Genomic DNA, 27962 nt, shown 5'->3' with positions numbered 1-27962 from the left:
ATGGCAATGAGTGATAGAGGGGGAGGGGGCACTCATCCTATAATCCTCTCATCACTGTCACTCCTATAAAAGACAGTTCTTGTTGTTTCCTCACTCTCTGACTAAGGTCCATGAATAAAGAAATGATCTGGTAGGAGATCAGAGGAGCAATTTACTAGTTACCTTAAGGGAGGAATTGTAATATTCTCAGAGACAAAGCTGCCTGCTGTGGGTGGAGTCCTGGTTTAGGGGAACCAATCTGCTCATGTCTAGTAATAATCTTTTTATTTCTATTTTAGTAGATGGACGGGAGATGAGGAAAACCTCAGAGGATTGTCTCACTTTGTCTCCAGACTGTAAAGTAGAAGATGAGGACATCACACAGTATAGTCCAGGAGAAAACCCGACTACCTCAAATGTCCATCCGGCACCACACAGTGTAGATGGACCATCGTATTCCTCTTATCCTGAGGAACCTCAGACTGTGAGGGACGGTGCCAGACCATCGTATTCCTCTTATCCTGAGGAACCTCAGACTGTGAGGGACGGTGCCGGACCAGCGTATTCCTCTTATCCCGAGGAACCTCAGACTGTGAGGGACGGTGCCGGACCATCATATTCCTCTTATCCTGAGGAACCTCAGACTGTGCGGGACAGTGCCGGACCATCGTATTCCTCTTATCCTGAGGAACCTCAGACTGTGAGGGACGGTGCCGGACCATCGTATTCCTCTTATCCTGAGGAACCTCAGACTGTAAGAGACGGTGCCCTCCTTCCAACAGAGAAGAGGTTTTCCTGTACTGAGTGCGGGAGGGGATTCCATTTTAAATCCAAACTTATTGTGCATAAAAGATCTCACACAGGGGAAAAACCATATTCCTGTACTGAGTGTGGGAAGTGTTTCCAATTTAAATCTGATCTTAATGTGCATCAGAGATCTCACACAGGTGAGAAGCCGTATTCTTGCTCTGAGTGCGGGAAATGTTTTTCAGATAAGTCCAATCTTATAAATCATAAGCGATTGCACACAGGTGAGAAGCCATATTCTTGCCCTGAGTGTGAGAAAAGTTTTTCAGATAAGTCCTGTCTTTACAATCATCAAAGATTGCACACAGGTGAGAAGCCGTATTCCTGTTCTGAATGTGGGAAATGTTTTGTACAAAAATCACAACTTGTCACACATCAGAGGTCTCACACAGGGGAAAAGCCGTATTCCTGTCCAATGTGTGGGAAATGTTTTTCAGATAAGTCTCATCTTAACAGACATGAGAGACTGCACATGGGGAAAAAGCCATATTCCTGTCCTGAGTGTGGGAAATGTTATTCAGCAAAGTCACATCTTTGCAGACATCAGAGACTGCATACAGGTGAGAAGCCATATTCCTGTTCTGACTGTGACAAATGTTTTCTTCAAAAATCAGAGCTTGTCACACATCAGAGATTGCACACGGGAGAAAAGCCATATTCCTGTCCTGAGTGCGGGAAATGTTTTTCACAGAAGTCCAATCTTTATAGACATCAGAGATTGCACACGAGAGAGAAGCCACCTTCCTGTCCTGAGTGAGGGAATTGTTCCTCACCGAAGTCCTGTCTTCCTGTACATCAGGGATCCCACACAACCCTTGAGGTGTATTAGTGCCTTGAGTGCGGGAAATGTCTTGTATATGAATGTTGCTGGACATGTGGGTTAGAAGCACACCCTGATATACACCTCAGATATACTCCATGGCTGATCTTCATCATGTAAGAAGCTGTTAATAAGGAGATCAGAGATCACAAAGTCATGGATGAAGTGTTGTACCGTGTGGGTCATTGAATGCAGTATAAAAATTGAGTTATTGCCTTTTGGGGGGTAAGCTTTTGTAAATAGTGTAAAAACTGGGAGAACTGTGAGCTATACCTGTAGTAACTTGGAGTACTGGGAAGTAATACCTGTAGTGACCTTGAGTACTGGGAATAAAACCTGTGGTAACTTGAGTACTGGGAGTGATGCTTCGAGCATTGGGGGTAACTTCAAGTAATTTGAAGCAATGTGGAGTACTGAGAGTGACAAGTAACTTAAAACAGCAGTAGCACAAAGAGTAATTTGGAGAAGTGTAGAGTACCAAGAGTAGCCGTGTAATTTTCCCATTACAGTAGCGGGTACAAATGTCCAACAGTTTTGGTGATGCAACCCAGTGCACATCTTGCTTTATGAATGCATTCCTTAAAGAGCTGTTGGAGGTCAAAAACTGCTGTGTGAGATGTCAGCTAGTAGTTTCTCTGAAAGCCCAGATGCTGCATCTAAAGAATTAGGTGGCAACACTGCAGCATCAATAACCTGGAAAGGAGCTTTGACATTACCCAGTAGGTGCTGGCAGGGGCCAGTGTAGAGGGGTGGATATGGAGGTACAGGAGCCAGAGGTAGGTAGCTGAGTGACAGAAGGAGAGGTAGGGGAAAGAGCCTTAGGGAGGCTAGTCCTGAGTTGGTACATCCCAACAAATATGCCAATTTGCGTGATGTTGGGGATATCAACTCAGGGGTGGCACATTGCTGGTGCAGCCTCCCTCCCCTAGCTGCCAGGGGAATCGCTTCTCTGGTAAGAAGGGGGCGGCAAGGACACAGGCAATGGTAGACAGGTACTGGTAGTATGGGACTCAATTATTAGAAAGACAGATAGGGCAATCTGTTACAAAGACCGTGATTGCTAAATGGTACGTTGTTTACCGGACGATCGGTTTCGGAAAATCGGATGGACAGATTATTGGGTGGAGCTGGGGAGGAACCAGCAGTCATGGTACACGTTGGCACCAATGACAAAGTCTGGGGAAGGTGGAGCATCCTTAAAAATTATTTCATGGATTTAGGAGCTACATTGAAGTGAAGGACCTCCAAAGTAGTATTTTCAGAAATACTGCCTGTGCCTCATGCCACACCAGAGAGGCAGCAGGAGCTTAGGGAACTGAAAAAGTGTCTGAGAAGCTGGTGTAGGAAAGAGGGTTTTCGGTTCCTGGACAACTGGGCTGACTTTTCAGTCAGTTACCGGCTCTTTAGTAGGCATGGACTGCACCTTAATGGGGAGGTTGCAGCTCTTGTTGGGGGGAAAGCATGGCCAAAATGTTGGAGGAGCTTTTAAACTAAGTGGCAGCAGTGAGCATAGGACAGAGGGAAATAGCAGAGGCGCTGTTACACGAGGAGGATGTGGACTTCGTAGGAATAATAGAAACTTGGGTTGACCACTCACATGATTGGCTGGCAAATATCCAGGGGTATTCCTTGTATCGGAGGGGTGTGCCTATACATCAAGAATGCCTTACGGGTTGAAGAGAGAAATGACATCAAGGATGGGGCATGGGGGAGGTGGAAATGGTGTGGGTGAAACTCCAAAGAGAAGAAGCAAGTGGGGAAATTAACAAGTGGGGGTATGTTACAGGCCCCCAACCTGGAGGAGGAGTTGGATCTACTTTCACAGTTAGGAAGAGCAGAGAGGCAGGGAAATCTCATCGTAATAGTGGAATTCAACTATCCAGGTACTGATTGGGCAGAAGGGACAGCTCCATCATTAATGGCCCATTATTTCTTAAATGTTCTACAGAACAACTTTATGTCCAAATTGGTGGATTCCACGACTTGAAAAGATGCATTGCTAGAGCTATTAATTACAAATAAATCTGATCTGATCACAGATGTGGAAATACGGAACCATTTGGGATATAGGGACCACAGGATAATTCTATTCAGCATAAATCATAGGAAAAGGAGGCACTAGGGTAGTACAAGAACACTAAATTTTAGGCGAGACAACTTTTCAAAACTTCCAAAAGAAAAATGGAAGTGCTTTAAAAACATATCAATTAAAGGTATCACCAAGTTCATTCTAATGGGAAATAAATACAGAAGAACAAAAGGTTATACCTGGGTGGCTGAATGAACCATAGCATAAAAAGTATTATTAAAGGCAAAAAAATGGCCTTTAAAAAATATAAATCGGAGGGGTCATGGTCAGCATTCCAACACTACAAGGAATGCAACAAGAAGTGTAAGAACACAATCAGGGTGCCTAAGATAGAGCACGAAACACACATAGCTGAGGAGAGTAAGAACAATTCCAATTCATTTTTTAAATATAGCAACAGTAAAAAGGCAAGGTCAGAACACATAGGCCCCATAAAGGATGAAGAAGGGAAGATGGTTACAGATGACAAGGAGAAGGCAACTGTACTAAATGTTTTCTTCTCAGTTTTTACACAGAAAAAGGAGGGGCATAACAACCACAACTGTGTTATTATTAGCAACACGTCACAGGATGTAACCTTGTGGCTGACAAAAGTCCAGAAAAGACTAGAAAAGCTTAACACAAACAAATCACCAGGACCTGATGGCTTGCACCCCGAGAGCCCTCAAATAACTCAGTCAGGTTATAGCCAGGCCATTATTCCTAATCTTTATGGACAGATACCAATATTTAAAAAAAGGGGAGAGTACTATTCCTGGAAACTACAGACCTGTCAGTCTAACATTAATAGTATGTAAACTATTTAAGGGGAAGGCAAGGGACAATATCTAATGCTCCGTACACACGAGCGGTTTTCCCGTCAGAAAAAAAACAATAGTTTTCCCAACGGAATTCCTCTCAAGCCTGCCTTACATACACAGGGTCCCCCAAAAGTTTGTGAACTTTTGACTGGCAAGAACGCGGTGATGTACAACACTACGACAAGTGAATGAAGTTCTATGCTTTCGAGCATGCGCCGACTTGATTCCGAGCATACACGTTTTTTTGTGTGTTAAAATTGCATACAGGCGAACGGTTTTCCCGCTAGGATTTTTTCCTGACGGGAAAAAAGAGATCCTGCTCTCTTTCTTTTTTTCCGGCAGTTTTCCTGTTGGAAAAAGTCAGATGGAGCATACACATGGTCGGGATTCCCGGCCAAAAGCTCTCATCTGACTTTTTCCGATGGGAAAACCAGTCGTGTGTACGGGGCATAAGAATTTGCTGAACCATTCTATTAGTAGTAATCAGCATGGGTTTACAAAAGGTTGTTCTTGCCAAACCTAAATGTCAAATAAAGTTTAACATTGAAAAATGTAAAGTTAGAGGGTTAAAAATATAAACGCAAGTTACTCACGGGAGGGGGGGGAGAACTCCTAGGGGATTCCAGGATGGAGAAGGATCTGTGTGTCCTAGTACAAGACAGACAGCAATAGCATGCAATGTCAAGCTGTAGCAAGCAAAGCCCCCAGCCAAATACTTCAACAGGGTACATTCCACTCTGTACTGCAACACAGCGCATAAATATACTACATAACAATACAGTTCCAAGCATACAAATAAATTACATTCATCCTGCGGTATGATGTCGATGTGATGCGCAGAGTAAGGTACCCCAAAACATCACATGCATGACGCCGCATTACCCTGAAAGCAGTACTTCAAAAACATGTCATAATTTCAAGTCATTTTACTGTCAAATTAGCATTTCAATGGGCAATGGGTGGGGGAGGAGGTGGGGTAGGGGAGGCAAGAAAGAGTTCACAGGCCCGAAGCTTTATTGAACTGCCAGTGGATACACACAGGTGGGAGAGGGGGGGGAAGGGGAAATCTTCAGACGTCCTCTTCCTCCTTAAAGTGGAGGTTCACCCAAAAAATAAATTTTTAACATTAGATTGAGGCTAATTACGGGAAGCAGAATCGGGTGTTTTTTTTTTTTTTTTAAATCAATGCAGTACTTACCGTTTTAGAGATAGATGTTCACCTTGGCTTCCGGGTATGGGCTGCGGGACTGGGCGTTCCTATTACATAGTTACATAGTTAGTCAGGTTGAAAAAAGACACAAGTCCATCCAGTTCAACCACAAAAAACAAAATAAAAAAAACACAGTAAAATCCCATACACCCAACTCCATACCCATAGTTGATCCAGAGGAAGGCAAAAAACCCCAGCGGAGCATGATCCAATTTGCTACAGCAGGGGAAAAAATTCCTTCCTGATCCCCCGAGAGGCAATCGGATTTACCCTGGATCAACTATACCTACAAATCTTAGTACTCAGTTATATTCTGTACATTTAGGAAAGAATCCAGACCTTTCTTAAAGCAATCTACTGAGCTGGCCAGAACCACCTCTGGAGGGAGTCTGTTCCACATTTTCACAGCTCTTACTGTGAAAAAACCTTTCCGTATTTGGAGGTGAAATCTCTTTTCCTCTAGACGTAAAGAGTGCCCCCTTGTCCTCAGTGATGACCGTAAAGTGAATAACTCAACACCAAGTTCACTGTATGGACCTCTTATATATTTGTACATGTTGATCATATCCCCCCTTATTCTCCTCTTCTCAAGAGTGAATAAATTTAGTTCCTCTAATCTTTCCTCATAGCTGAGCTCCTCCATGCCTCTTATCAGTTTGGTTGCTCTTCTCTGCACTTTCTCCAGTTCTCCGATATCCTTTTTGAGAACTGGTGCCCAAAACTGAACTGCATATTCCAGATGAGGTCTTACTAATGATTTGTACAGGGGCAAAATTATATCTCTGTCTCTGGAGTCCATACCTCTCTTAATACAAGAAAGGACTTTGCTCGCTTTGGAAACCGCAGCTTGGCATTGCATGCCATTATTGAGCTTATGATCAACTAAAACCCCCAGATCCTTCTCCACTACAGATCCCCCCAGTTGTACTCCCCCTAGTATGTATGATGCATGCATATTCTTAGCCCCCAAGTGCATAACTTTACATTTATCTACATTAAACCTCTTCTGCCACTTAGTCGCCCAATTAGACAGAGCATTGAGGTCGGCTTGTAAATTGGAGACATCCTGTAAGGACGTTATTCCACTGCATAACTTGGTGTCATCTGCAAAGACAGAAATGTTACTTTTGATCTCAGACCCAATATCATTTATAAATATATTGAAAAGTAAGGGTCCCAGCACTGAACCTTGGGGTACACCACTCATAACATTGGACCATTCAGAGTAAGAATCATTAACCACGACTCTGAATTCTGGCTTTCAGCCAATGTTCTATCCATTTACAAACTGATATATCCAATCCTGTAGACCTTACCTTACACATGAGCCGTGTGTGCGGAACTGTATCGAACGCTTTTGCAAAATCCAAATATATCACGTCCACAGCCACTCCTCTGTCCAGGGTTTTACTTACCTCTTCATAAAAGGAAATCAGGTTTGTCTGACAACTTCTGTCTTTCATGAATCCATGTTGTCTGCTGCTTAAATAGTTTTTTTCCAGCAAGAACTCATCCATGTGGTCTTTTATTAAACGTTCCAGTATCTTCCCAACTATAGAAGTTAAACTAACAGGTCTATAGTTACTTGGTAAAGACTTTGTTCCCTTTTTAAATATGGGCACCACATTGGCCCTGCGCCAATCCAGTGGTACTATTCCTGTCTTTAATGAGTCCCTAAATATTAGATACAGTGGCTTTGAAATGACAGAGCTCAACTCACCTAGGATCCGTGGGTGGATGCCATCAGGTCCAGGTGCTTTATCCACCTTTATTCTGTCTAAATATTTCTGGACCATATCACTTTTGAGCCATTGTGGATTTGGGGCTGTGTCACTCCCACCCCCATTTTGGACATGAGCTCCCCCATGCTCCATTGTATACACAGAGCTGAAGAAAACATTTAGTAAATTTGCCTTCTCTTTGTCCCCAGTCACCCACTCTAGATTATTTTGTAAGGGGCCTACATGCTCAGACTTCACCTTTTTACTATTAATATATTTAAAGAATTTTTGGGGGTTTGTCCTACTATCTTTTGCAATCTGTCGTTCGTTTTGAATTTTTGCATCCTTGATTTCCTTTTTGCATATCCTGTTATATTCTTTGTAACATTTAAACAACACTAGTGTTCCTTCATTTTTATATTTTTTAAAAGCTACTTTCTTATTGTTTATAGCTTTTTTAACTTTGACCGTGAGCCACATAGGTTTTATTTTTAGCCTTTTAAACTTATTGCCCATGGGAACATACTTTGCAGTGAGGTTCCACACAGTTTTTTTGAAGAATTCCCATTTCTGTTCTGTGTTCATCTGTGCCAATAGTCCCTCCCAGTCCAAGTCCTGGAGAGCAGCCCTCATCCTTGGAAAATTTGCTCTCTTAAAATTTAGTGTTTTAATATTTCCTGTATGTATTTCTTGCTTATAGTTAACATTAAATGAAATCATGTTATGATCACTGCTACCCAGGTGTTCCTTTATCTGAACATTAGTAATAAGCTCTGCATGGTTTGAAATTATCAGGTCCAACAGGGCATCATTCCTAGTTGGGGCCTCAATAAACTGCACCATAAAATTGTCCTGCAATAGGTTTTTAAATTTTTGTCCTTTAACTGTCCCAGAAGTGCCATTAATCCAGTCAATTTCTGGGTAGTTAAAATCCCCCATTATTATCACCGTCCCAGACCTTGCAGCCCTTTCCATCTGTGCAAGGAGCTGAGTCTCCACCTCCTCATTAACATTGGGTGGTTTATAACAAACTCCAATGATTAATTTTGAACTACGCACATCTGTATGCAGTTCCACCCATAATGCTTCAGCCTCATCACACTCTCCATCAACCAGGTTCTCTTTCACGCTTGCTTTGAGGTCACTTCTCACATAGAGACAGACCCCTCCACCTTTCCTTTTTACCCTGTCTTTCCGAAAGAGAGCATAGCCAGGAATATTAATAGCCCAGTCATGTGAGGATTGAAGCCAAGTTTCAGCAATACCGATTACATCATAGCTCTCCTCATGCATCAGAGCTTCCAGCTCACCTGTTTTGCTTGGCAGACTTCTGGCATTGGTGAACAAACACTTAAATGTATTGTTACATTTTTCTCTGGTGTTTTTCATATAATTTATAGTAGTACAAATGGCACTATTATTTCCAATGGCTGTTTGCAACATGGGAACTTTCTTGTCACCTGCCATAACCCTCCCCCCATCTATCCCCATTCCACTCTCCATTAATGTCTGACCACTAACTGACCTGTCTGCTCGATGTAATTCTAATTCACCCTCCCCCTCAATCCTAGTTTAAATACTCCTCCAGCATTCCCATAAACCTCTCCCCCAGCACAGCAGACCCCCTTCCATTCAAGTGCAAACCGTCTTTAGCATATAGGCTGCACCCCAATGAAAAGTCAGCCCAGTGCTCTAGAAACCCAAATCCCTCCTTCCTACACCAGGTCTTTAGCCATGCATTCAGCTCTCTAATCTCCCCCTGCCTTTCCTGTGTTGTGCATGGCACAGGCAATATTTCAGAGAATATCACCTTGGAGGTCCTTCCCTTCATCTTGCAGCCTAGTTCTTTAAATTGATTCTTAAGGAGCCTCCACCTTCCATGTATACTGTCATTGGTTCCAACGTGGACCAAGACAGCTGGGTCATGCCTAGCCCCTCCCAGTAATTTATCCACCCGGTCCACCACATGCCGAACCCTGGCACCAGGGAGACAGCAAACCATTCGGTTGAAGCGATCCTGGCGACAAATTATTCTATCAGTCCTTCTGATTATAGACTCCCCTATTACCACCAACTGTCTAGGCCTACCTGCACTCCCCTCCCCACCTCTACTAGATGGGTTGCTCTCCCGGCTGTTAGGGGTAGCAGTAACATCTAGGGCTGCCACCTCTGTGTTTGCCACCTCCACATCATCACCCAACTTGGCAAATTTGTTTTGATGCACAAATACAGGACTGGCCTTCCCTTTCTTCACGCCCCTTCCACTCCCTCTAACTGCATTAACCCATCTCCCTATCTGATAATCCTGACTTTCCCCTCCACCCTCCACATCAACCTTACTGACCACTTGCTCAGCGAGCAGAGGACCCCTTTCAAGGTTGTCATTTCTACCCAGTGTTGCAACTTGCTCCTCCAGATCTCTAATACGAGCTTCCAGAAGGGCAACCTGCTCACATCTGTCACAGCGGTATCCATCTTGGAGCTGTTGCACCAATTTTGCATACATGTGACACACTGTGCACTGAGCAAAACCTTCAACCCTGCTAGCACTCATTTCCCAGTTACAATATAATTACTTTTATGAAGATTAAGATAGTACTTACAGTTTTAGAAGACTCCTGTCTTAACTCTTGTTTTAAACTCCTGGTTTTTAACTCTCCACTTGTAATCAAAAATTCCACTTCTGATCAGAAATTCCACACCAGATCTTAGCAAGGAGCCAGCTCTTATGGAGTTTTTACAGACACTTATATACTCACCTGTTAACAATTAAACACTCCCCTTAATTAGCAGAAAGAAAAAAAAGAAAGCTGTTTAAAAAGTGTCAGAGAAAAAAAGACAAACAATTGAACACTTGCAGCAGAAACAGTTAAAAGCAGCTAAAAGCAAATCCTGGTTTTTAACTCTCCACTTGTAATCAAAAATTCCACTTCTGATCAGAAATTTCACACCAGATCTTAGCAAGGATCTGGGCGTTCCTATTTGATTGACAGCCTTCCGACCGTCACATAGAGCGCGTCGCGAGGTTCCGAAAGTCGGTGCGCAGGCACGGTATAGAGCCGCACCGACGTTCGGCAACTCGTGACGCGCTGTATGCGACCGTCGAAAGGCTGTCAATCAAATAGGAACGCCCAGTTCCGAAGACCATACCCGGAAGCGGCGGAGAACATCTATCTCTAAAACGGTAAGTACTGCATTGATTTAAAAAAAAAAACACCCGATTCTGCTTCTGCTAATTAGCCTCAATCTAATGTTAAAAAAAATTTTCGGGTGAACCCCCGCTTTAAAGTCTATCAAGTGATAGTCTCTGAGCAGAAGGCGACAGTCCTCGATGGACATCCTCTCCCGTTGGTGGATGAGGCGCTTTCTGGCGCACCATAAAGCGTCCTTAAAGCAGCACAGCACCCGCCAGGCACTGTCAATGTCCTCCTGTGAATAAGTTCCACAGAAGAGTCCGTTTAACACACCAAAGTGTGTAATAGCAGTCTGTGGTACAAAGTCTTTAAAGTGGAGTTCCACCCATTTTTTTATGTTTGTCTGTGCTGCATGCCCTAATCTCATAGTGTTCAGAATTGACAGTTTTTATTTTGTTGCTTGTAAATACCTTTATTTTGTAGTCCTTCATTACTTCCTCCTCCTTATTAGCCTAGGCTATTAAGTCACAAGGCTATTTGCAAGGGTTTCTGGGATAGGCATCATGTATCCCAGTAGTCCTTGCAAATGGCCTATTTGCATAGAGAAGGGGCGGCAACTTCCTCTGACACTCCCGTTGCTATGGAAACCTGACTTAACCCTATTACATCGCTTGTGCAGCACTGAGCATGTGTGAGATCTGCAAGGATGAAATCCAGGAAGTCATACAGTCTGGCTTCATGATGCCCACACTTAAGATGGCCACGGTCTATTTCTAGATTATAAACTAACTAAATGCTCTAACAACCTAACAAAACGGACCTTGGTTTACAGACTAACTTTACTAGACTATATTAAGCTTGTGTATTACAGGGGTATTTATATTTAAAAAGTGAAATTGTGGGTGGAACTCCCCTTTAAGTTCAGGTTCCAAGGCCCTGTGCAAAGGGGCACTCCCAGTCGTTCAAGGGAATGATGGACATGATGCAGGGTCCCTCATCATCTCTAGCCAGGGCAGTCAGTATGCCTTCCCTATCTGAGCCTAGTCTGGAGGATAGGGAGAGGGTACCTAGGTCGCTAGCCTCCTCTCAAGTGGATTCAGCGTCCGACTCTGAGGGGGAGGATGATTCCTCCAGGGGTCCAGATATAAATGATCTCTGGACGATGTGGGGAATTTATTGAAAGCGATTTATGACACGTTAGAAATTCGTGAGGAGCAGGTTCAACTCTCTAAGCAAGACCTGATGTACCAGGGTTCTAGTGCACAGAAGGCCAGGGTATTTCCCGAGCATAATGTACAATGATATATTCATGCAGGCATATGCAATTAGTGGACCTCCAGGTGTTGCAGAACTACAAGTTCCATGAAGCATAGCAAGGCTCTGACAGCCAAAAGCATGACACTTAGGCCCTGTACACACGATCAGTCCATCCGATGAAAACGGACTGAAGGCTGAGATCTGATGTGCCTTCACACCATCAGTTCAAAATCCAATCGAGTCCAATGCGGTGGCGTAAAACACAACGACGTGCTGAAAAAAAAGAAGTTCAATGCTTCCAAGCATGCGTCGACTTGATTCTGAGCATGCGCGGCTTTTGAACCGATGCTTTTGTGTACTAACCATCGGTTTTGACCGACGGTCAGCCGCCCCCCCTCCCAGAATAACAATGCTGCTGTCCAAAGGTGCCACTATTGCTTCTTTATCCAGATTGTAGGCACTCTAATACACAAGGTGGGTTACTTACCAAACCACCAGGTAAAAACATGGGGGAACACCTAAAAAAAGAAAACAAATGCAGCCATCACATCTATTGATTGGTAAGCTGCAATATATGACATTTTTGGTTTTGGGTTTTATACCACTTTAAATTCTAGTATGGGTTTTCTGAATTCAGTGACTCAGAGAGATCTTGGGTGGGAAAGAGCCACCAACCCTGGCTATGGGTACTTTGTACGTGAAAGTGTTAATTCACCTGTGAGAGGGAGCTGAAAAGGGTAAGAAGAAGCCAAAAGGTGTGCATGAAACAGTTGTGAGTGGGCTGTTTACCTGCTGAGACACTACTGGGCTCCTGTTGTGGAGGCGGGATCTTTAAACCCTGTTGTGGGACAAGTTTATGCTGGCGGTGAGCCGAATCTTTGTTTTTGAGACTTAAGGACAGCCATGCAGGGAAAGGCATCCATCTAGACATCTGCATGTGTAGGAATGCTATCTCCTATGGTAACAGTCTTGAACAGTTCCTAACACAAAGTATAACAGTTCCTTCATTTCCACTACAATCACTTCTTGTAGTTCTTGAACCCACTGAGCTCCCAGTCTCTCACTAGACTAGATGATTCACTGCCACTGAATCCTGTCACCCCCGCCTCTCTGCTGGGTCCCTAGCTTGGCACTCAAGATCCTTCGCAAGCTTCACCCCACCTCCGTTGTCTGGGTCCCTGGCTTGATACCTACTGAAGTTTCCCCGATTCTTCACCATCCCCGGTTGGTGAAAATACTGCTCCGGTACTTGCTTCAGCTACTCACTGTGGTCCCTGGTAATAAGCTGGATGGTCCCTTAGTGGCGACAGATTCCCCTCTGCCTCCGACCACGACCGGTTCTCTGTCCGGCAGAAAATTCACTTCTGGTTGGACTGCAAGCCGCAATCCCAACCCTGCGCTGCTCTCTTGCTTCTAGATAGGCCCTCAGACAGCCTAGCAGCCAGATGTGCCCGGGATAGGCCCAAACCCCAGCCTAGCAGCCCGGGCAATACAACACACGTCCACCCAACACTGATTACCTGACTTAACCCAAATATATAGGTTCTTCCAGCAGACCAAGGGATTTAAGAAAACCCCTGCCCATTAGCTGGGATACCCCATATACCCATAATCTGACCTTGCATTGCCTTTCTCATCTAATGCCACCAGGTACCCGGCCACCTAGCAGCAAAAATACAGACTTAAGCCCCATACACACGGTCACACTTTTTGCCAACCAACTTCAAAATCTGCAACTTTTCTAATTTGTCTGACCGTGTGTACACTCCATCGGACCAACTTTTTCGGGTTTCATCCAACAAAAAGTTGGGTCTGCAAACGGACCAACTTTTCGGCAACAAAAGTCTGATGGTGCTTTGTGTGACCGTGTGTACAGCAATCCAACCAACTTTTGGACAAAGTGCAAATACGAATGCTCAGAACCAATGTTAAAAGCAACAAACAATAGCAGAAGTTAACCAAAGGGTGGCGGTAAAGAGCAGAAAAGAGCAAAAAAAAAACATGTGATGTTAGGAAACTTTTAGAAAAGTTTGCAGAAAAGTCTGACTGTGTGTATGCTATGGGTGTGGCAGGACAAATCAATTAGGACAAAAATCCAAGGGAAATTTTGTTGGATGTCTGACTGTGTGTATGAGCCTTTACACACTATTCGATTTTCTGCAGATTTTTGTCTTCAGATTTACCAAAACCATATAATATGAGGTCAACCCTCAAGAGTTTCAATTTGTATGCAATCAGGAAATAACCAGGACAAATATGCATTAACTCTGCATTAAAATTGGCATCTGTTAGCAGTCGAAAAAGGGCTAATGCCCCGTACACACGATCGGATTTTCCGTCTGGAAAACCTTTGATGGTTTTTCCAACGGAATTCCGCTCAAGCTTGGCTTGCATACACACAGTCACACAAAAGTCGGAATTTCCACCCAAAAGCTCACATCAGATTTTTGGTGGCGGAATTTATGACCGTGTGTACGCGACATAAGAGCCCTGGTAAGAGAAAAGGAAAACCAAAAGAGAAATAAGAAAAAAATGGGGAGAGTAAGAAGAAGTGGGGTAGGGGAGAGAGAGAGAGAAGAAGGGGATCACCAAGAAAACCAGTCAGAGTCGATCCATACTAGCCAGAGGGAGTTCAGGGAAGGCATATGCCAGCCATGGCTCCCAAACTTTAAGTAACTTGGCACTCGTGTCATTGAGCATACTAGACATTTGATCTTTGACCATCATGGTTGTCAAGCGATTTTTCACTTCCTTAAAGGGGGCCATGGTTTTCTTCCATGATTCAGGGATCATCCTTTTGGCAGCTATAAACAGATAGGTTGCCAATTTCTGCTGACAAGCAAAAAAACCTGAGATATGGCAATGTAATAGTGCAAATTTGTCCTCTTTATGGATATTCAAATGGAAGGCAGTAATATATATCTACCCCCTTGGTGGGAGAGGAGATGACCCATCTATAAGGATATACAGAACACACACACACACAGCACAAGGCCATGTTCACACTACTAGGGGGTAGATTCAGGTAGGAGATACGCCGTGTAAGTGTAAATGTGCGCCGTTGTATCTATGCGCCGTACCCACAGAACTAGATACGCCTGAAAATAGGCTTCTCCCGACCGACGTAACTTTTCTCCGCCGGCCTAGCGCGGGCGCATATTTACGCCGAACGTATCTGGCGCACCCATTGATTTTGTATGCAAATGAGGGAGATCCGCCGATTCACGAACATACGTGCGTCCGGCGCGGTGCGCGTAAGTTGTACGCCTGGCCTAGAGTTACCCCCCGTAAAGCAGGGGTAACTTTGCACCAGACTTGCACAAGTCAGCTGCAGAGCAGCTTCAGCAGCACCATTACGGACGAGCTGAGCAACCACACTTGCAGGACAACACATGGTAGCACTACTAATGGGTCCACCACCACGTAGGAGGGCACGGAGGAGGATAAACCGAACGCGCATGAACGTCTTTGGCATGGGTGATTTGGAAGTGTATCGCATCTTCAGATTCAGCCCTGAAGCCATCCAGGAACTAGCCACAACTCTGCATGATGACATCACCAGCAAGACAAAACGCTCACATGCAGTGCAGCCACAGGTCAAGGTCCTGGCAACACTGCATTTCCTCGCCAGTGGATCTTTTCAGCGTACAAGTGGAGTTGTGTCTGGGATGTCACAATCCACCATGAGCAGATGCGTGCACCAGGTTGTCCCCGCAATCCTCAGACGCATGTCCCACCACTTCATCAGACCCACCCAGGAGCATCTGCGGCATAAGGCAATTGCGGATTTCTTCAGAATTGCAGGATTCCCACGCACTGTGGGGGCCATTGATTGCACACATGTGGCACTACGGCCCCCCGTGACACAGAGCACATATACCGTAATCCTAAGCATTGGCATTCCATCAATGTACAGGTGATAGCCGATGCCCAATGCCTCATATGGCACGTCCGTGCCAAACACCCAGGGTCCAGCCACGACAGCTACATATACCGTCAAAGCAACATCCCAATGGAATTCGAACAGAATGTGTACGGGAACAGCTGGCTGGTTGGTGAGTGACATGGGAGTCAGGCATGACTGTCCGACCCCATGATGCAGACATCACGAGGGGCACATGCACGACTAACATCCTCCTGTCTTTTCCCTTCCAGGTGACGCGGCATATGCACTTGGGCCCTATCTCATGACTCCATCCGGGATCCTGAAACCAGAGGAGAGCAAAAATACAATGATGCACACACACGTACCCGTGCAGTGGTGGAACGCACATTTGGCCTCCTGAAGTCCCGTTTCCGATGCCTGCATAAGTCCGGGGGGACCCTGTTGTATTCCCCAAACTTTGTGTGCCAGATCATTAGTGCATGTTGCATTCTGCACAACTACGCCATGAGAAAGGGCCTGGAGATTGACCTACGTGAGGGAAGAGCAGTCAGGAGATGCCTTGTGGTAGGCATGTTTGCACGTTATACACACACATTCATCATGGCACAAGGAGAATGCACGCATGCACACCACTGTGGTCCCTAGCTCACACACAGCACATCCACTTCACATTGGATTAGCCCAAGTCCACCATGCAGGACTTGGGAGCAGCAACGCCACGCCAAGGCTCCAATTATGTTGCTGACCATTCATACCACATTCACACGTTCGTGGGGATCACTTCTCCCCAACAACCGAGGGTGACACCCCTTACTGTGAGGAGTGTCACCCCCCACATTCACACACCAGTCACACTGTAGCCTGCACTACTGATCTTGTGCAGTATTAAAATAAAACAAAACGCTCCTCACCGGCAATAAGATAAAAATAAATCTCCTCACCGGAGATAAAATAAAAATAAATCTCCTTACCGGAGATAAAATAAAAATAAATCTCCTCACCGGAGATAAAATAAAAATAAATCTCCTCACCGGAGATGAACAAAAAATAAATAAAATAATCAATTGCCCTGTCGTGGGCTCTGCCTGGTGCCCCGTCTTTGGCTCCTCACTTGCCTGGGTGCGACTTCAGGTGGGGGTGGGGCATCATCTGGATACTCCTCCTCAAGTCTCCCACTCCTGGCAGGTTCTGGCTGCCTGCCCTCCAACGCCACCGCTATGCGGGTGAGCACCGCGGTGGTCTCAGCGTGCATCTGCAGCTGGCGGGTGGTGTTGAGATTTTGTTGCCGCCTCAGGTGCCTCACCTCTGCCGTATTGGCCTTCACAGCCATTTTGAGGCTCTTGACCTCAGATACCAGGCGGGAGGTCGTGGCCTGCAGCTCCCCAACACATGTTGCAACTGCTGCAGAATTGGCGCCGATATCCCCCAAACACTCTGGTATCTGGGCCGAGGAGGCCAGGCTGTCTGCCAGCCGCTTTATGTCCCGTGCAACAGCACCCACATGCTGGGTCTGGCGGGCCTGATCCCTCGCAAGGGTTTCCTGGATGGCCTCTGGAACCCCTCTCGTTTTTTTGGTGGCCTTCTTGGGGGCAGGAGAGGCTTTGGGCCGTGCATATGGGGAGGCCCGCTCCCAACCTTACCCTGATGGAGGAGGAAGGTTGGGAGGGTTCACTGATGGGGGAGGAGGGTTGGGAGGGTTCAGGGATGGGGGAGGAGGGTTCAGGGATGCTGGGATTTTCTTCAAGGATAAAAATGGCATCCTCCAGGTCCCCGTGCTCCTCCTCTACTTCCTCCAGGGGAGAGGTATGGGCACTCTCAACCCTGGATGGCGTGGGTCGCCCTGCAGCCGACGGCGGCCCAGCTCCCTCCTGCACATCTGTGGATGACACAAACCATTCACATGTTGGTGGACCCACACACTTGTCACATGTTCCCTTCCACCCCCTCACATGCTACACACCGTATAGGAGATAAAATACACTTACCTGTCCTCAAGGCCTGGTGTCCGGAGTCGTACCTCTCCATGCCCTCCACCTGCTCACGCTGCAGGCATTGGGCGATCATCTCGTCCTCCAGGGTCAACCGCACAGTACAGGGTGGTCCTCCTCCCGTGCCCCTGGCATGACTTGTTATGGCACCCAACTTCTAACGGACCTTCCTTTTAAGATCATTGATCTTCTTTTGGATATCTTGTGTGGTCCTGGTGGCATTGCCCACAGCACTGACCTGCAGGTTGAGCTCCATTAGGATCTCCTTTTTGTGGGCCTTGCTTGTCTGGTTACTGAGGGCACCATGGAGGTACTTGTCATGGGCCACTATGCCCACAACAATAATTGCCCTCTCCTTCGGGCAATAGTTTCTCTTCCTCCGATCCTTCTTCTCGGTATTTGCTTAGCAAAAGTACTTTCCCTATAGGGGGGGAAAAAATCAGGATGTACTTTTGCGCCAGACGGGCGCATGTCTGGGCGTATTTATAGGCTCGGCGTATCCCAGGAAGTTGGGCCGGCGTAGTTGTGAGCATGCGCACAGGGGAGCGATCATGCTCCGTTCAGGATATGCCGGGCGTATATCACTACTCCACGTTCCGACCATCATTTGCATAAGGTCACACCCACTTACACTGGCTTACGCCGACAAAATTAAGTTACGCCCGCGCAACGTTAGGAGCAAGTGCATTGTGAATATTGTACTTGCCTCTCTGATATACGTCGGCGTATCGCAAGTGAGATGCGCTACGTATAAAGATGCGCCAATCTACCCCTAGATGTTTCTTGGGGGTGCAGTTCCTCTGAGCTCCACAGAATGGTGATCTCACTTCTACTGTGAGACAGGAAGTGATGTCAGGTCCAGACAGGAAGTTCCGGGTGAGAGGTGAGTCGGGAGGAAGTAGAGAGAAGACATTTCTAGAGCTGGCAGCAGAGGAGGTAATAAGATCTTATTTTCTATTTACACCCAGTAACCCCGTCATGTCCGTCCTCTTCCTCCATAGTCACTGTGATGTCTTTTATCTCCAGCAGATATTGATACACACATATATAGTGTGGAAACCTAGATTAACCCCTTCAGGGACAGAACATTTCCCCACTTACATGGCCAGAACATTCTCCTCATTGTTCAAAACATTCCGCAGCCTGCCATGAAGAATATGTTCCGTCATTGGTGTCAGCAGGGCTCGAAGGAAATGAGAAGCTGTAGGGCTCAGGGGGTCTCACTGGTCAAATAAAACTTCCCAAAATACCAAGTGGAATGGAGATGGGCAGTCCTTCACCCCTTGATGGGCACTAACTCTTAGGCCCCGTACACACGACCGAACATGTCTGCTGAAACTGGTCCGCGGACCAGTTTCAGCAGACATGTTCGGTCGTGTGTATGGCCGACCGGACAGGTTTCCAGCGGACATTTATCCAGCCGACCGTTTTGCAGCGGACAAATGTTTCTTAGCATGCTAAGAAACATGTCCGCTGGAAGCCTGTCCGTCGGAAATGTTCGGTCGTCTGTACAGACTCACCGTACATGTCCGATCGGCCGCCATCCCTCGCATGCGTCGAATCACTTCGACGAATGCGTGGAAGCATTGAACTTCCAGGGCCGCGCACGTCGCCGCGGCAACGGCGCGGCCTCGTCACCGCGTATCGTGTACGCGTGGATTTCGGCGGATTTTGGTGTGTACAACCATCAGACAGAAATCTCTGGGCGGACATGTCCGCTGAAAACGGTCCGGCAGACCGTTTTCAGCGAACAGTCCGTCCGTCTGTACGAGGCCTTAGAGAAGGTCTGTTTGAGCAGTGACTAATGAGTGATCAGGGATCAGTGCTGTGCATCTGGGGTTCAATCCAATACCTTCCCATGACACAGGCTCTGGCAATGTCCGGTGCTGGAATTCAGAGCCCCCAGGAACCCACTGCCACTCTCTACAATACCTTGGATATTACATTATTCTTGGCAACCAAAATAATTAACCTCTCACCCCGCTGTCCTCCTCCCACTCACACTGGGGCCATTGAATGGAAGAGAACAGACTCCTCCCCCACAGCTCTCTTCTGCACTAGCAACATCCTCCTGCTATCCCTTCTCTTACTGTAGAGAGTGACAGTGACATCACTCCTGTCAGTCAGCAGGCTGCTGGAGATTGGAGCCTTGCGGCTAGGGTTGGCACCTTTTATTCAAGTCAAACCCAAACACTTTGGCGGCACACAGCAATTTTTTTTTTATAGTATAAACTATACATATATTTTGCTATTAAATACAATTTCTAATCATATGAATTTAAAGCGGGAGTTCACCCATTTATTAAATTTTTTTTTTTCTCCCCTGAGGCCCCGTACTCACGACCAAACATGTCTGCTGAAACTGGTCCGCAGACCAGTTTCAGCAGACATGTTTGGCCGTGTGTTGGCCCGAGCGGACCATTTTGGGACGGATCGGACAGGTTTCCAGCGGACAACTGTTTCCCGGACTTGTTTTAAAACAGTCCGCTGGAAACCTGTCCGCCCGGACATGTACGGTCGTCTGTACAGACCTACCGTACATGTCCTGCCGCCCGCATCCCTCGCATGCGTCGAATGACCTCGACGCATGCGTGGAAGCATTTTTAAGGCGGCCCGCCCACGTCGCCGCGTCATTGTCGCGGCGACACCGCGTCATCGACGCGGCGACACCGCGGACACGCCCCGCGTAATGTTTACGCGCGGGCTTCTGTTCGATGGTGTGTACAGCCATCGAACAGAAGTCCCCGGGCAGTCCCCGGCCAGACATGTCCGATGGAAACGGTCTGCAGACCGTTTTCATCGGACATGTCCTGCCGTGAGTACTCGGCCTTAGATTCCTGCTCGTTCGGTCTAGGGGAATCGGCTATTTGTATTAAAATATGAGCAGTACTTACCCGTTTTCGAGATGCATCTTCTTCCGTCGCTTCCGGGTATGGGTCTTCGGGAGCGGGCGTTCCTTCTTGATTGACAGTCTTCCGAGAGGCTTCCGACGGTCGCATCCATCGCGTCACTCGTAGCCGAAAGAAGCCGAACGTCGGTGCGGCTCTATACTGCGCCTGCGCACCGACTTTCGGCTTCTTTCGGAAAATCGTGACGCGATGGATGCGACTGTCGGAAGCCTCTCGGAAGACTGTCAATCAAGAAGGAACGCCCATTCCCGCAGCCCATACCCGGAAGCGGCGGAGAAGATGCATCTCGTAAACGGGTAAGTACTGCACATATTTTAAAACAAATAGCCGATTCCCCTAGAGAAAACGAGCAGGAATCTAAGTGGAAAAAGTGCCCTCTAAAGCCCTGTACACACGGTAGGACTTTTGGCCAACCAACTTCAAAATCTGCAACTTTTCAAATTTGTCCGACCGTGTGTACGCTCCATCAGACCAACTTTTTCTGGTTTCATCCAACAAAAAGTTGGGTCTGCAAACGGACCAACTTTTCGGCAACAAAAGTTTGATGGTGCTTTGTGTGACCGTGTGTACAGCAATCCAACCAACTTTTGGACAAAGTGCAAATACGAATGCTCAAAACCAATGTTAAAAGCAAAAAACAATAGCAGAATAACCAAAGGGTGGCGGTAAAGAGCAGAAAAGAGCAAAAAAAAACATGTGATGTTAGGAAACTTTTAGAAAAGTTTGCAGAAAAGTCTGACTGTGTGTATGCTATGGGTGTGGCAGGACAAATCAATTAGGACAAAAATCCAAGGGAAATTTTGTTGGATGTCCTACCGTGTGTATGAGCCTTAAGGGTGAACCCCCGCTTTAATAACAAGAGTCCTCCTTTACATCGGAGTCCGCAGAGTTCCCCCTTTACATCGGAGTCCGCAGAGTTCCCCCTTTATATCGGAGTCCGCAGAGTTCCTCCTTTTTAAATCGGGAGTCCGCAGAGTTCCCCTCTTACATTTGAATGCGCAGAGTTCCCCTCTTACATCTAAATCAGCAGAATTTCCCTTTCACTGTAAGGGGAGACTCTGCAGACTTTGATGTAAGAGAGAACTCTGGGGACTCTGCCAAAAGGGGTGCTCTGCAAAACCTGATTTAAAATGGAAAACTGAGAATGCTGATGTACGGAGAGGACTCTAATGTAAGGGGAAAAACCATGGCCTCTGGTTTAAAGGGGAACTCTAATGTAAGGGGTGCTCTGAGAACCATGTTTTACCTTTAGTGTACTCACTCAGAGGCAGGAGAGGAGAATGGGGGAGTCTTCAGGCACAGACAGGGATGGATGGTGAGCTCACTCACCCTTTAGCTGTCAGCACCTCTCATCCAGATGTATCTGAGGCTGCTGGACAGAATAAGGATTGAATGTATAATTTCTTGTATGCAGATCTAAATGTTAGCAAAACCAGTTCAGAAACAAAACAAACCCAAGAGAGGATAGGAATTTATTTACTGACAGGCCAACATGGTTCTGTAGCAAAAATGAAACAGTTCCAACTAAATGTGTTGCCATGGGGGCAGTAGTTCTAAAATGTACAGCAACCCTCCTATTACCCCTCACATCCACATCCTATTATTGTGTGACCAATACCATCCAAATAATTATTACTTTAAAGGGTCACTAAAGGATTTTTTTTTTTAGCTAAATAGATTCCTTTACCTTACTGCAGTCCTGGTTTCATGTCCTCATTGTTCGTTTTTGCTTTGATGTTGCTGTAATTCCTCTCTGTTCTGGACACTTCCTGGTTGTCTGTTTCCTGATCACCACAGTACTGGGAGATTTCTCTCTGTGGTCACTTATCAAGGAGGTGTGATTACTGTGTGTCTAAAACTCCTCAGCACCAATCCAGTTTCGTTTTACAATCCATCACTGCCCTCTATTGGCTCTCTGGCTCTGTACATCAGAGAACCAGGAAACAACAGCAAAAACTAAACTAAACTGCAGGCACATTATATGATTGGTTTGTATCTATTTTTAAAATGAATCAGTTAACTATTATGTCTCTATACCCTGTAAACAGTCATTTCAGCTAAAAAAATTTTTTCCTTTAGTGACCCTTTAATTTTCCAAAGTTATCCGTCTACAAAAAGACCTGTATAGATCAAATTACGGCACCAATGAAGATGGAGGAGGACCGGAGTCACATGACTGAGAAGATACTAAACCTCACCTTGGAGATCATCTACCTGCTGACCGGAGAGGTGAGGAGGATTCTGGGAGGTCACATGACATCACTCTTATCTCTATTAATAAAACACAGACCTGACCGGAGAGGTGAGGAGGATTGATAATGTTAATTGATTTTTATAATGTAGGATTATGAAGTAGTAATGAAATCAACAGCCACCAGACATCCCAATGGCTCATCCATCACAGTGCCTCCATGTGGCTCCATTAAACCTGAGAGACACAACATGCAGAAGATTCTAGAAGTCACCAAGAAGATGATGGAGCTGCTGACAGGAGAGGTGAGCGGTGCCGGGAATTCTGGGACATTATCCAGTAACAGACAAGGGATGTGTCTGGATGGTGACTGTATCATTGTGTGTGTCAGGTTCCTATAAGGTGTCAGGATGTCACTGTCTATTTCTCCATGGAGGAGTGGGAGTATTTAGAAGGACACAAGGATCTCTACAAGGACGTCATGATGGACAATCAGCCGCCCCTCACATCACCGGGTAAGAGGAGACTTTATTGTAAAGGAGAGAGCAGTACGGAGGCTCCACCTAGATCCCCCATCATCTGATAAACACATAGAAACAATGTATTCAGTCAGTGTGTGTGTTTCCTACAGATGGATCCAGTAATGGGAACCCACCAGAGAGATGTCCCCGTCCTCTGTATTCCTGGGATTGCACACAGGAAGATCACACTATCCTTAACCTATACAAGGTTGGTGAGCTGAAGCATCTGGAAGATGGACTTGTGGGGACAAACTGAGGATTTTTTATGTAATGTCACAATATTAAAGCCTTTATTTTACATTGAAATTTTCTACCCTTCTCTTGGTTTAGGGTGAAGATCTGATGGCTATAAAAGTTGAGGTTAAAGCAGAAGAAGAAGAAGAAGAAGAAGAAGAAGAGACATATGAGTGGGATGATCAGCAGTCTATGGAGAAGGATGGAATAACGGGGACATTTATAGAGGAGGACACTCCTACAGAGATCAGCACAGGTGGGTCATTAACACTAAATACATTCCTCCACCCATACTGCTCACTGATTGGTCCAGAGTAGGGCGGGGACTGGGTGATATCAGCCTGTAATCCCCTGGTCACTTTCCTGAGCTGTGTTCCCCGTCCTGTATTCCTGTATTTCTCTCGGATAATCTTCCTTCTCTGTGCTGCAGACACAATTTATGTCTCTAGACTGGATTTACACTATATTACCCAGTTGGCCCACCCTTTGTAGCTATAACAGCTTCAACTCTTCTGGAAAGGCTGTCCACAAGGTTTAGGAGTGTGTCTATGGGAATGTTTGACCATTCTTCCAGAAGTGCATTTGTGAGGTCAGGCACTGTTGCTGGATGAGAAGACCTGGCTCACAGTCTCCACTCTAATTCATGAAAATGTCCAAAGTAGCTTGGTATGCTCATGCCTTAGGAGTTCCTTTCACTGGAAGTAAGGGACCAAACCCAACCCCACACCATAATCCACCAAATGATTTAGACCAGTGCACAAAGCAAGGTCCATAAAGACATGGATGAGCGAGTTTGGGGTGGAGGAACTGTCCTCAACCCGATAGAACACCTTTGGGATGAATTAGAGTGGAGACTGTGAGCCTGGACTTCTCGTCAACATCAGTGCTTGACATCACAAATGCGCTACTGGAAGAATGATCAAACATTCCCATAGACACACTCCTAAACCTTGTGGACAGCCTTCCAAGAAGAGTTGAAGCTACAAACGGTGAGCCAACTCAATATTTTACCCTACTGACAAAGACCGGGATGTCATTAAAGTTCATGTGCGTGTAAAGGCAGGTGTCCCAATACTTTTGGCAATATAGTGTATGTAAATTCTGGGGTTCAGCTGGCAGCAAAATATTAATTTTCACTGTAGGCTTTGTTCAATTTAGGTACCTGGGGCTGATGGTCTTCTTCCCCATGCCCAGGTCTCTGGCAGAACAATTCTCTCAGGGTTACTTGCTCTGATATTTGCTGGCTGTCCCGGGTGGAGGGATATGTCTGTATAGTCTCAGACCCAAGTCACTGAGTGCAGTCTCAGGAGATGGAAGGCAGCGGTGTGGGACCTCTGCAACTTGTCTCATGTAAACATTTAAGCTTCCACTGATTACAAAATACCAATATTACGAGTCCTGACCATTACACTGTATATTTTATGTTGTACATTAAATACTCCTGACCCCTGCACTATATACTCTATGTTGTACATTACATAATTCTGATACAATATAGTCCTATCTGTTGTATCTTATACAATATGTTATACATTACATAGTCCTGACTTCTGCTGTCTCCCCTCTACCCACTGCTAAGGATGAGCTCTGGCGTGTTCGCATAGAACACGTTTAGAGCCCGCCAGGAAGTGTGCACGGCGCTGTGCTAATAACAGCCAGGGAGACATTTCACGATCCCTGCAGCCGAGCATCGGGACAATGTCTCCCTGGCTGTGATTAGCACAGCGCCGTGCAGACTTCTTGGCGGGCTCTGCACGTGTTCTATGCGAACACACCAGAACTCATCCTTACCCACTGCTATATATACACATAATATGTATTCTCTTTTGTTACCCCCATTTCCTGCCAGCTGGACATTTAATATGATGATTTGATTGGATCACATGTTGATAATAATGTGATAACATCCTCAAACTCTGGAACCTTGAACAGAAAGTGATAATGAGGGAGGAGTCAATAACCCAATGATGGTGGTCTTTAGGATCAGTCCAGTCTTCATCTTGATTGTTCTCCCCCATCCTCCACTCTCTGACCTCTGGTGGGGCTCAGCCCCGCTGTTATTCATGACTAAATCATGGACTAAATAAGGAAGTGTAGGACTTCCTGTGTTGGGAAGATGACATTCAGTGATAGAGGGGGAGGGGACACTCGTCCTATAATCCCCTCATCACTGTCACTCCTATAAAAGACAGTTCTCGTTGTTTCCTCACTCTCTGACTAAGGTCCATGAATAAAGAAATGATCTGGTAGGAGATCAGAGGACTCGTTTACTAGTTACCTTGAGGGGGGAATTGTAAGATCCTCAGAGATAAAGCTGCCTGATGTGGGCGGAGTCCTGGTTTAGGGGAACCAATCTGCTCATGTCTAGTAATAATCTTTTTATTTCTATTTTAGTAGATGGACGGGAGATGAGGAAAACCTCAGAGGATTGTCTCACTTTGTCTCCAGACTGTAAAGTAGAAGATGAGGACATCACACAGTATAGTCCAGGAGAAAACCCGACTACCTCAAATGTCCATCCGGCATCACACAGTGTAGATGGACCATCGTATTCCTCTTATCCTGAGGAACCTCAGACTGTGAGGGATGGTGCCGTCCTTCCAACAGATAAGAGGTTTTCCTGTGCTGAGTGCGGGAAGTGTTTCCAGTTTAAATCTGGTCTAAAAGAGCATAAAAGAACTCACACAGGAGAGAAACCACATTCCTGCCCTGAGTGTGGGAAATGTTTTTCAAACAAGTCCTATCTTTCCATACATCAGAGATCTCACACGGGGGAAAAACCATATTCCTGTCCTGAGTGTGGGAAATGTTTTTCAGGCAAGACACCTCTTTACAGACATCAGAGATTGCACACAGGTGATAAGCCACACTCCTGTCCTGAGTGCGGGAAAGGTTTTGTACAAAAATCAGAACTTGTAATACATCATTGGCTTCACACGGGTGAGAAGCCGTTTTCCTGTCCTAAGTGTGGGAAATGTTTTTCAAAGAAATCAAACCTTGTCACACATCAAAGATCTCACACGGGGGAGAAGCCATTTTCCTGTCCTACGTGCGGGAAATGTTTTTCAGAGAAGTCCTCTCTTTCCACACATGAGAGATTGCACACAGGAGAGAAGCCGTATTCCTGTGCTATGTGTGGCAAATGCTTTGTAAAAAAATCAAAACTTGTCAGACATGAGAGGTCTCATACGGGGGAAAAACCTTTTTACTGTTCTGAGTGCGGGAAATGTTTTTCAGAGAAGTCCAATCTTAACATACATCAGAGGTCTCACACGGGTGAGAAGCCTTATCCTTGTTCTGAGTGCAGGAAATGTTTTGTAACAAAATCAGTTCTTGTCAAGCATCAAAGGAGTCACACGGGGGAAAAGCCATATTCCTGTCCTGAGTGCGGGAAATGTTTTTCACAGACGTCCGGTCTCTACAAACATCTAAGATCTCACACGGGGGAGAAGCCACTTTCCTGTCCTGAGTGCGGGAAATGTTTTTCAGACATGTCTAGTCTTTACAGACATCAGAGTTCTCACACAGGGGAGAAGCCGTATTCCTGTCCTGAGTGTGGAAAAAGTTTTTCCCGTAAGTCCAGTCTTTCCAGACATCAGAGATCTCACACAGAGGAAGAAGACACCTTCCTGTCCTGAGTGAGGGAAATGTTCCTCACTGAAGTCCTCTCTTCCTGTACATCAGGGATCCCACACAATCCTCGAGGTGTATTAGTGCCTTGAGTGCGGGAAATGTCTTCTGTATGAATGTTGCTGGACATCACAGCTCTCATGTGGGGAAGAAGCACACCCTGATATATGTCGGAGACGTGTGACGCGACCGCATACCAGGACGCATCGGCCATTTTGTAGGTTTTAGACGCTTCTATCATGCAAATTTTTATCTCTTGAAATGTGTATATGGAATTTTATAATAAACCTTTGGTAGGATGTCTGCACTACGAGGAGTTTTTTCTTTTATATCTAATTGAGACTTTGGTGCTGTGGTGGAGACGCTGGAGAATATCCTTGAGGCTGATTGCTGTTGGAGCTGAGGTTTGAATAACATCCCATGCGTTATTTATCCCAATAGAGGGTAAGAGGCAGTGTTTTGGGTGCTGGTGATGGTCTCTTCATGTTTATGATACATTGTTTCTGCTCTAGCAACAACAATTGGATAGAATTTAGATTGTTACTATGGACTTTGATTGACATTAGCGCTGCACCATTTTTATTATATATGTTTATGTTGTTTCATGCATATTGTGTCAGCTTCTCAAAACAGGATTTATCTATATACCTATAGAGCAACAGATTTTTATTTTACACCCTGTTATACACCTCAGATATACTCCATGGCTGATCTTCATCGTGTAAGAAACAGTTCATAAGTAGATCAGAGATCACCATAGACATGGATGAAGTGTTGTACCGTGTT

At 45.7% G+C, this 27962-nt stretch overlaps 1 protein-coding gene across 1 annotated transcript; it reads left to right on the top strand.

Moving 5' to 3' along the window:
• LOC120935507 (oocyte zinc finger protein XlCOF7.1-like) lies at positions 1-27151 on the top strand (the record flags this gene model as incomplete). The annotated part of the gene is made up of 3 exons (XM_040347557.1): positions 1-10; positions 714-1480; positions 26120-27151. Coding segments are annotated over exons 1-3 (1809 nt in total), but the record flags the coding sequence as incomplete, so codon positions are not given.
• Positions 27152-27962: the final 811 nt, after the last annotated feature.

The sequence above is a fragment of the Rana temporaria genome, chromosome 4 (assembly GCF_905171775.1).
Source record: "Rana temporaria chromosome 4, aRanTem1.1, whole genome shotgun sequence".
NCBI classification, from domain to species: domain Eukaryota; kingdom Metazoa; phylum Chordata; class Amphibia; order Anura; family Ranidae; genus Rana; species Rana temporaria.
This window is presented reverse-complemented; position numbering and strand designations above follow the sequence as displayed.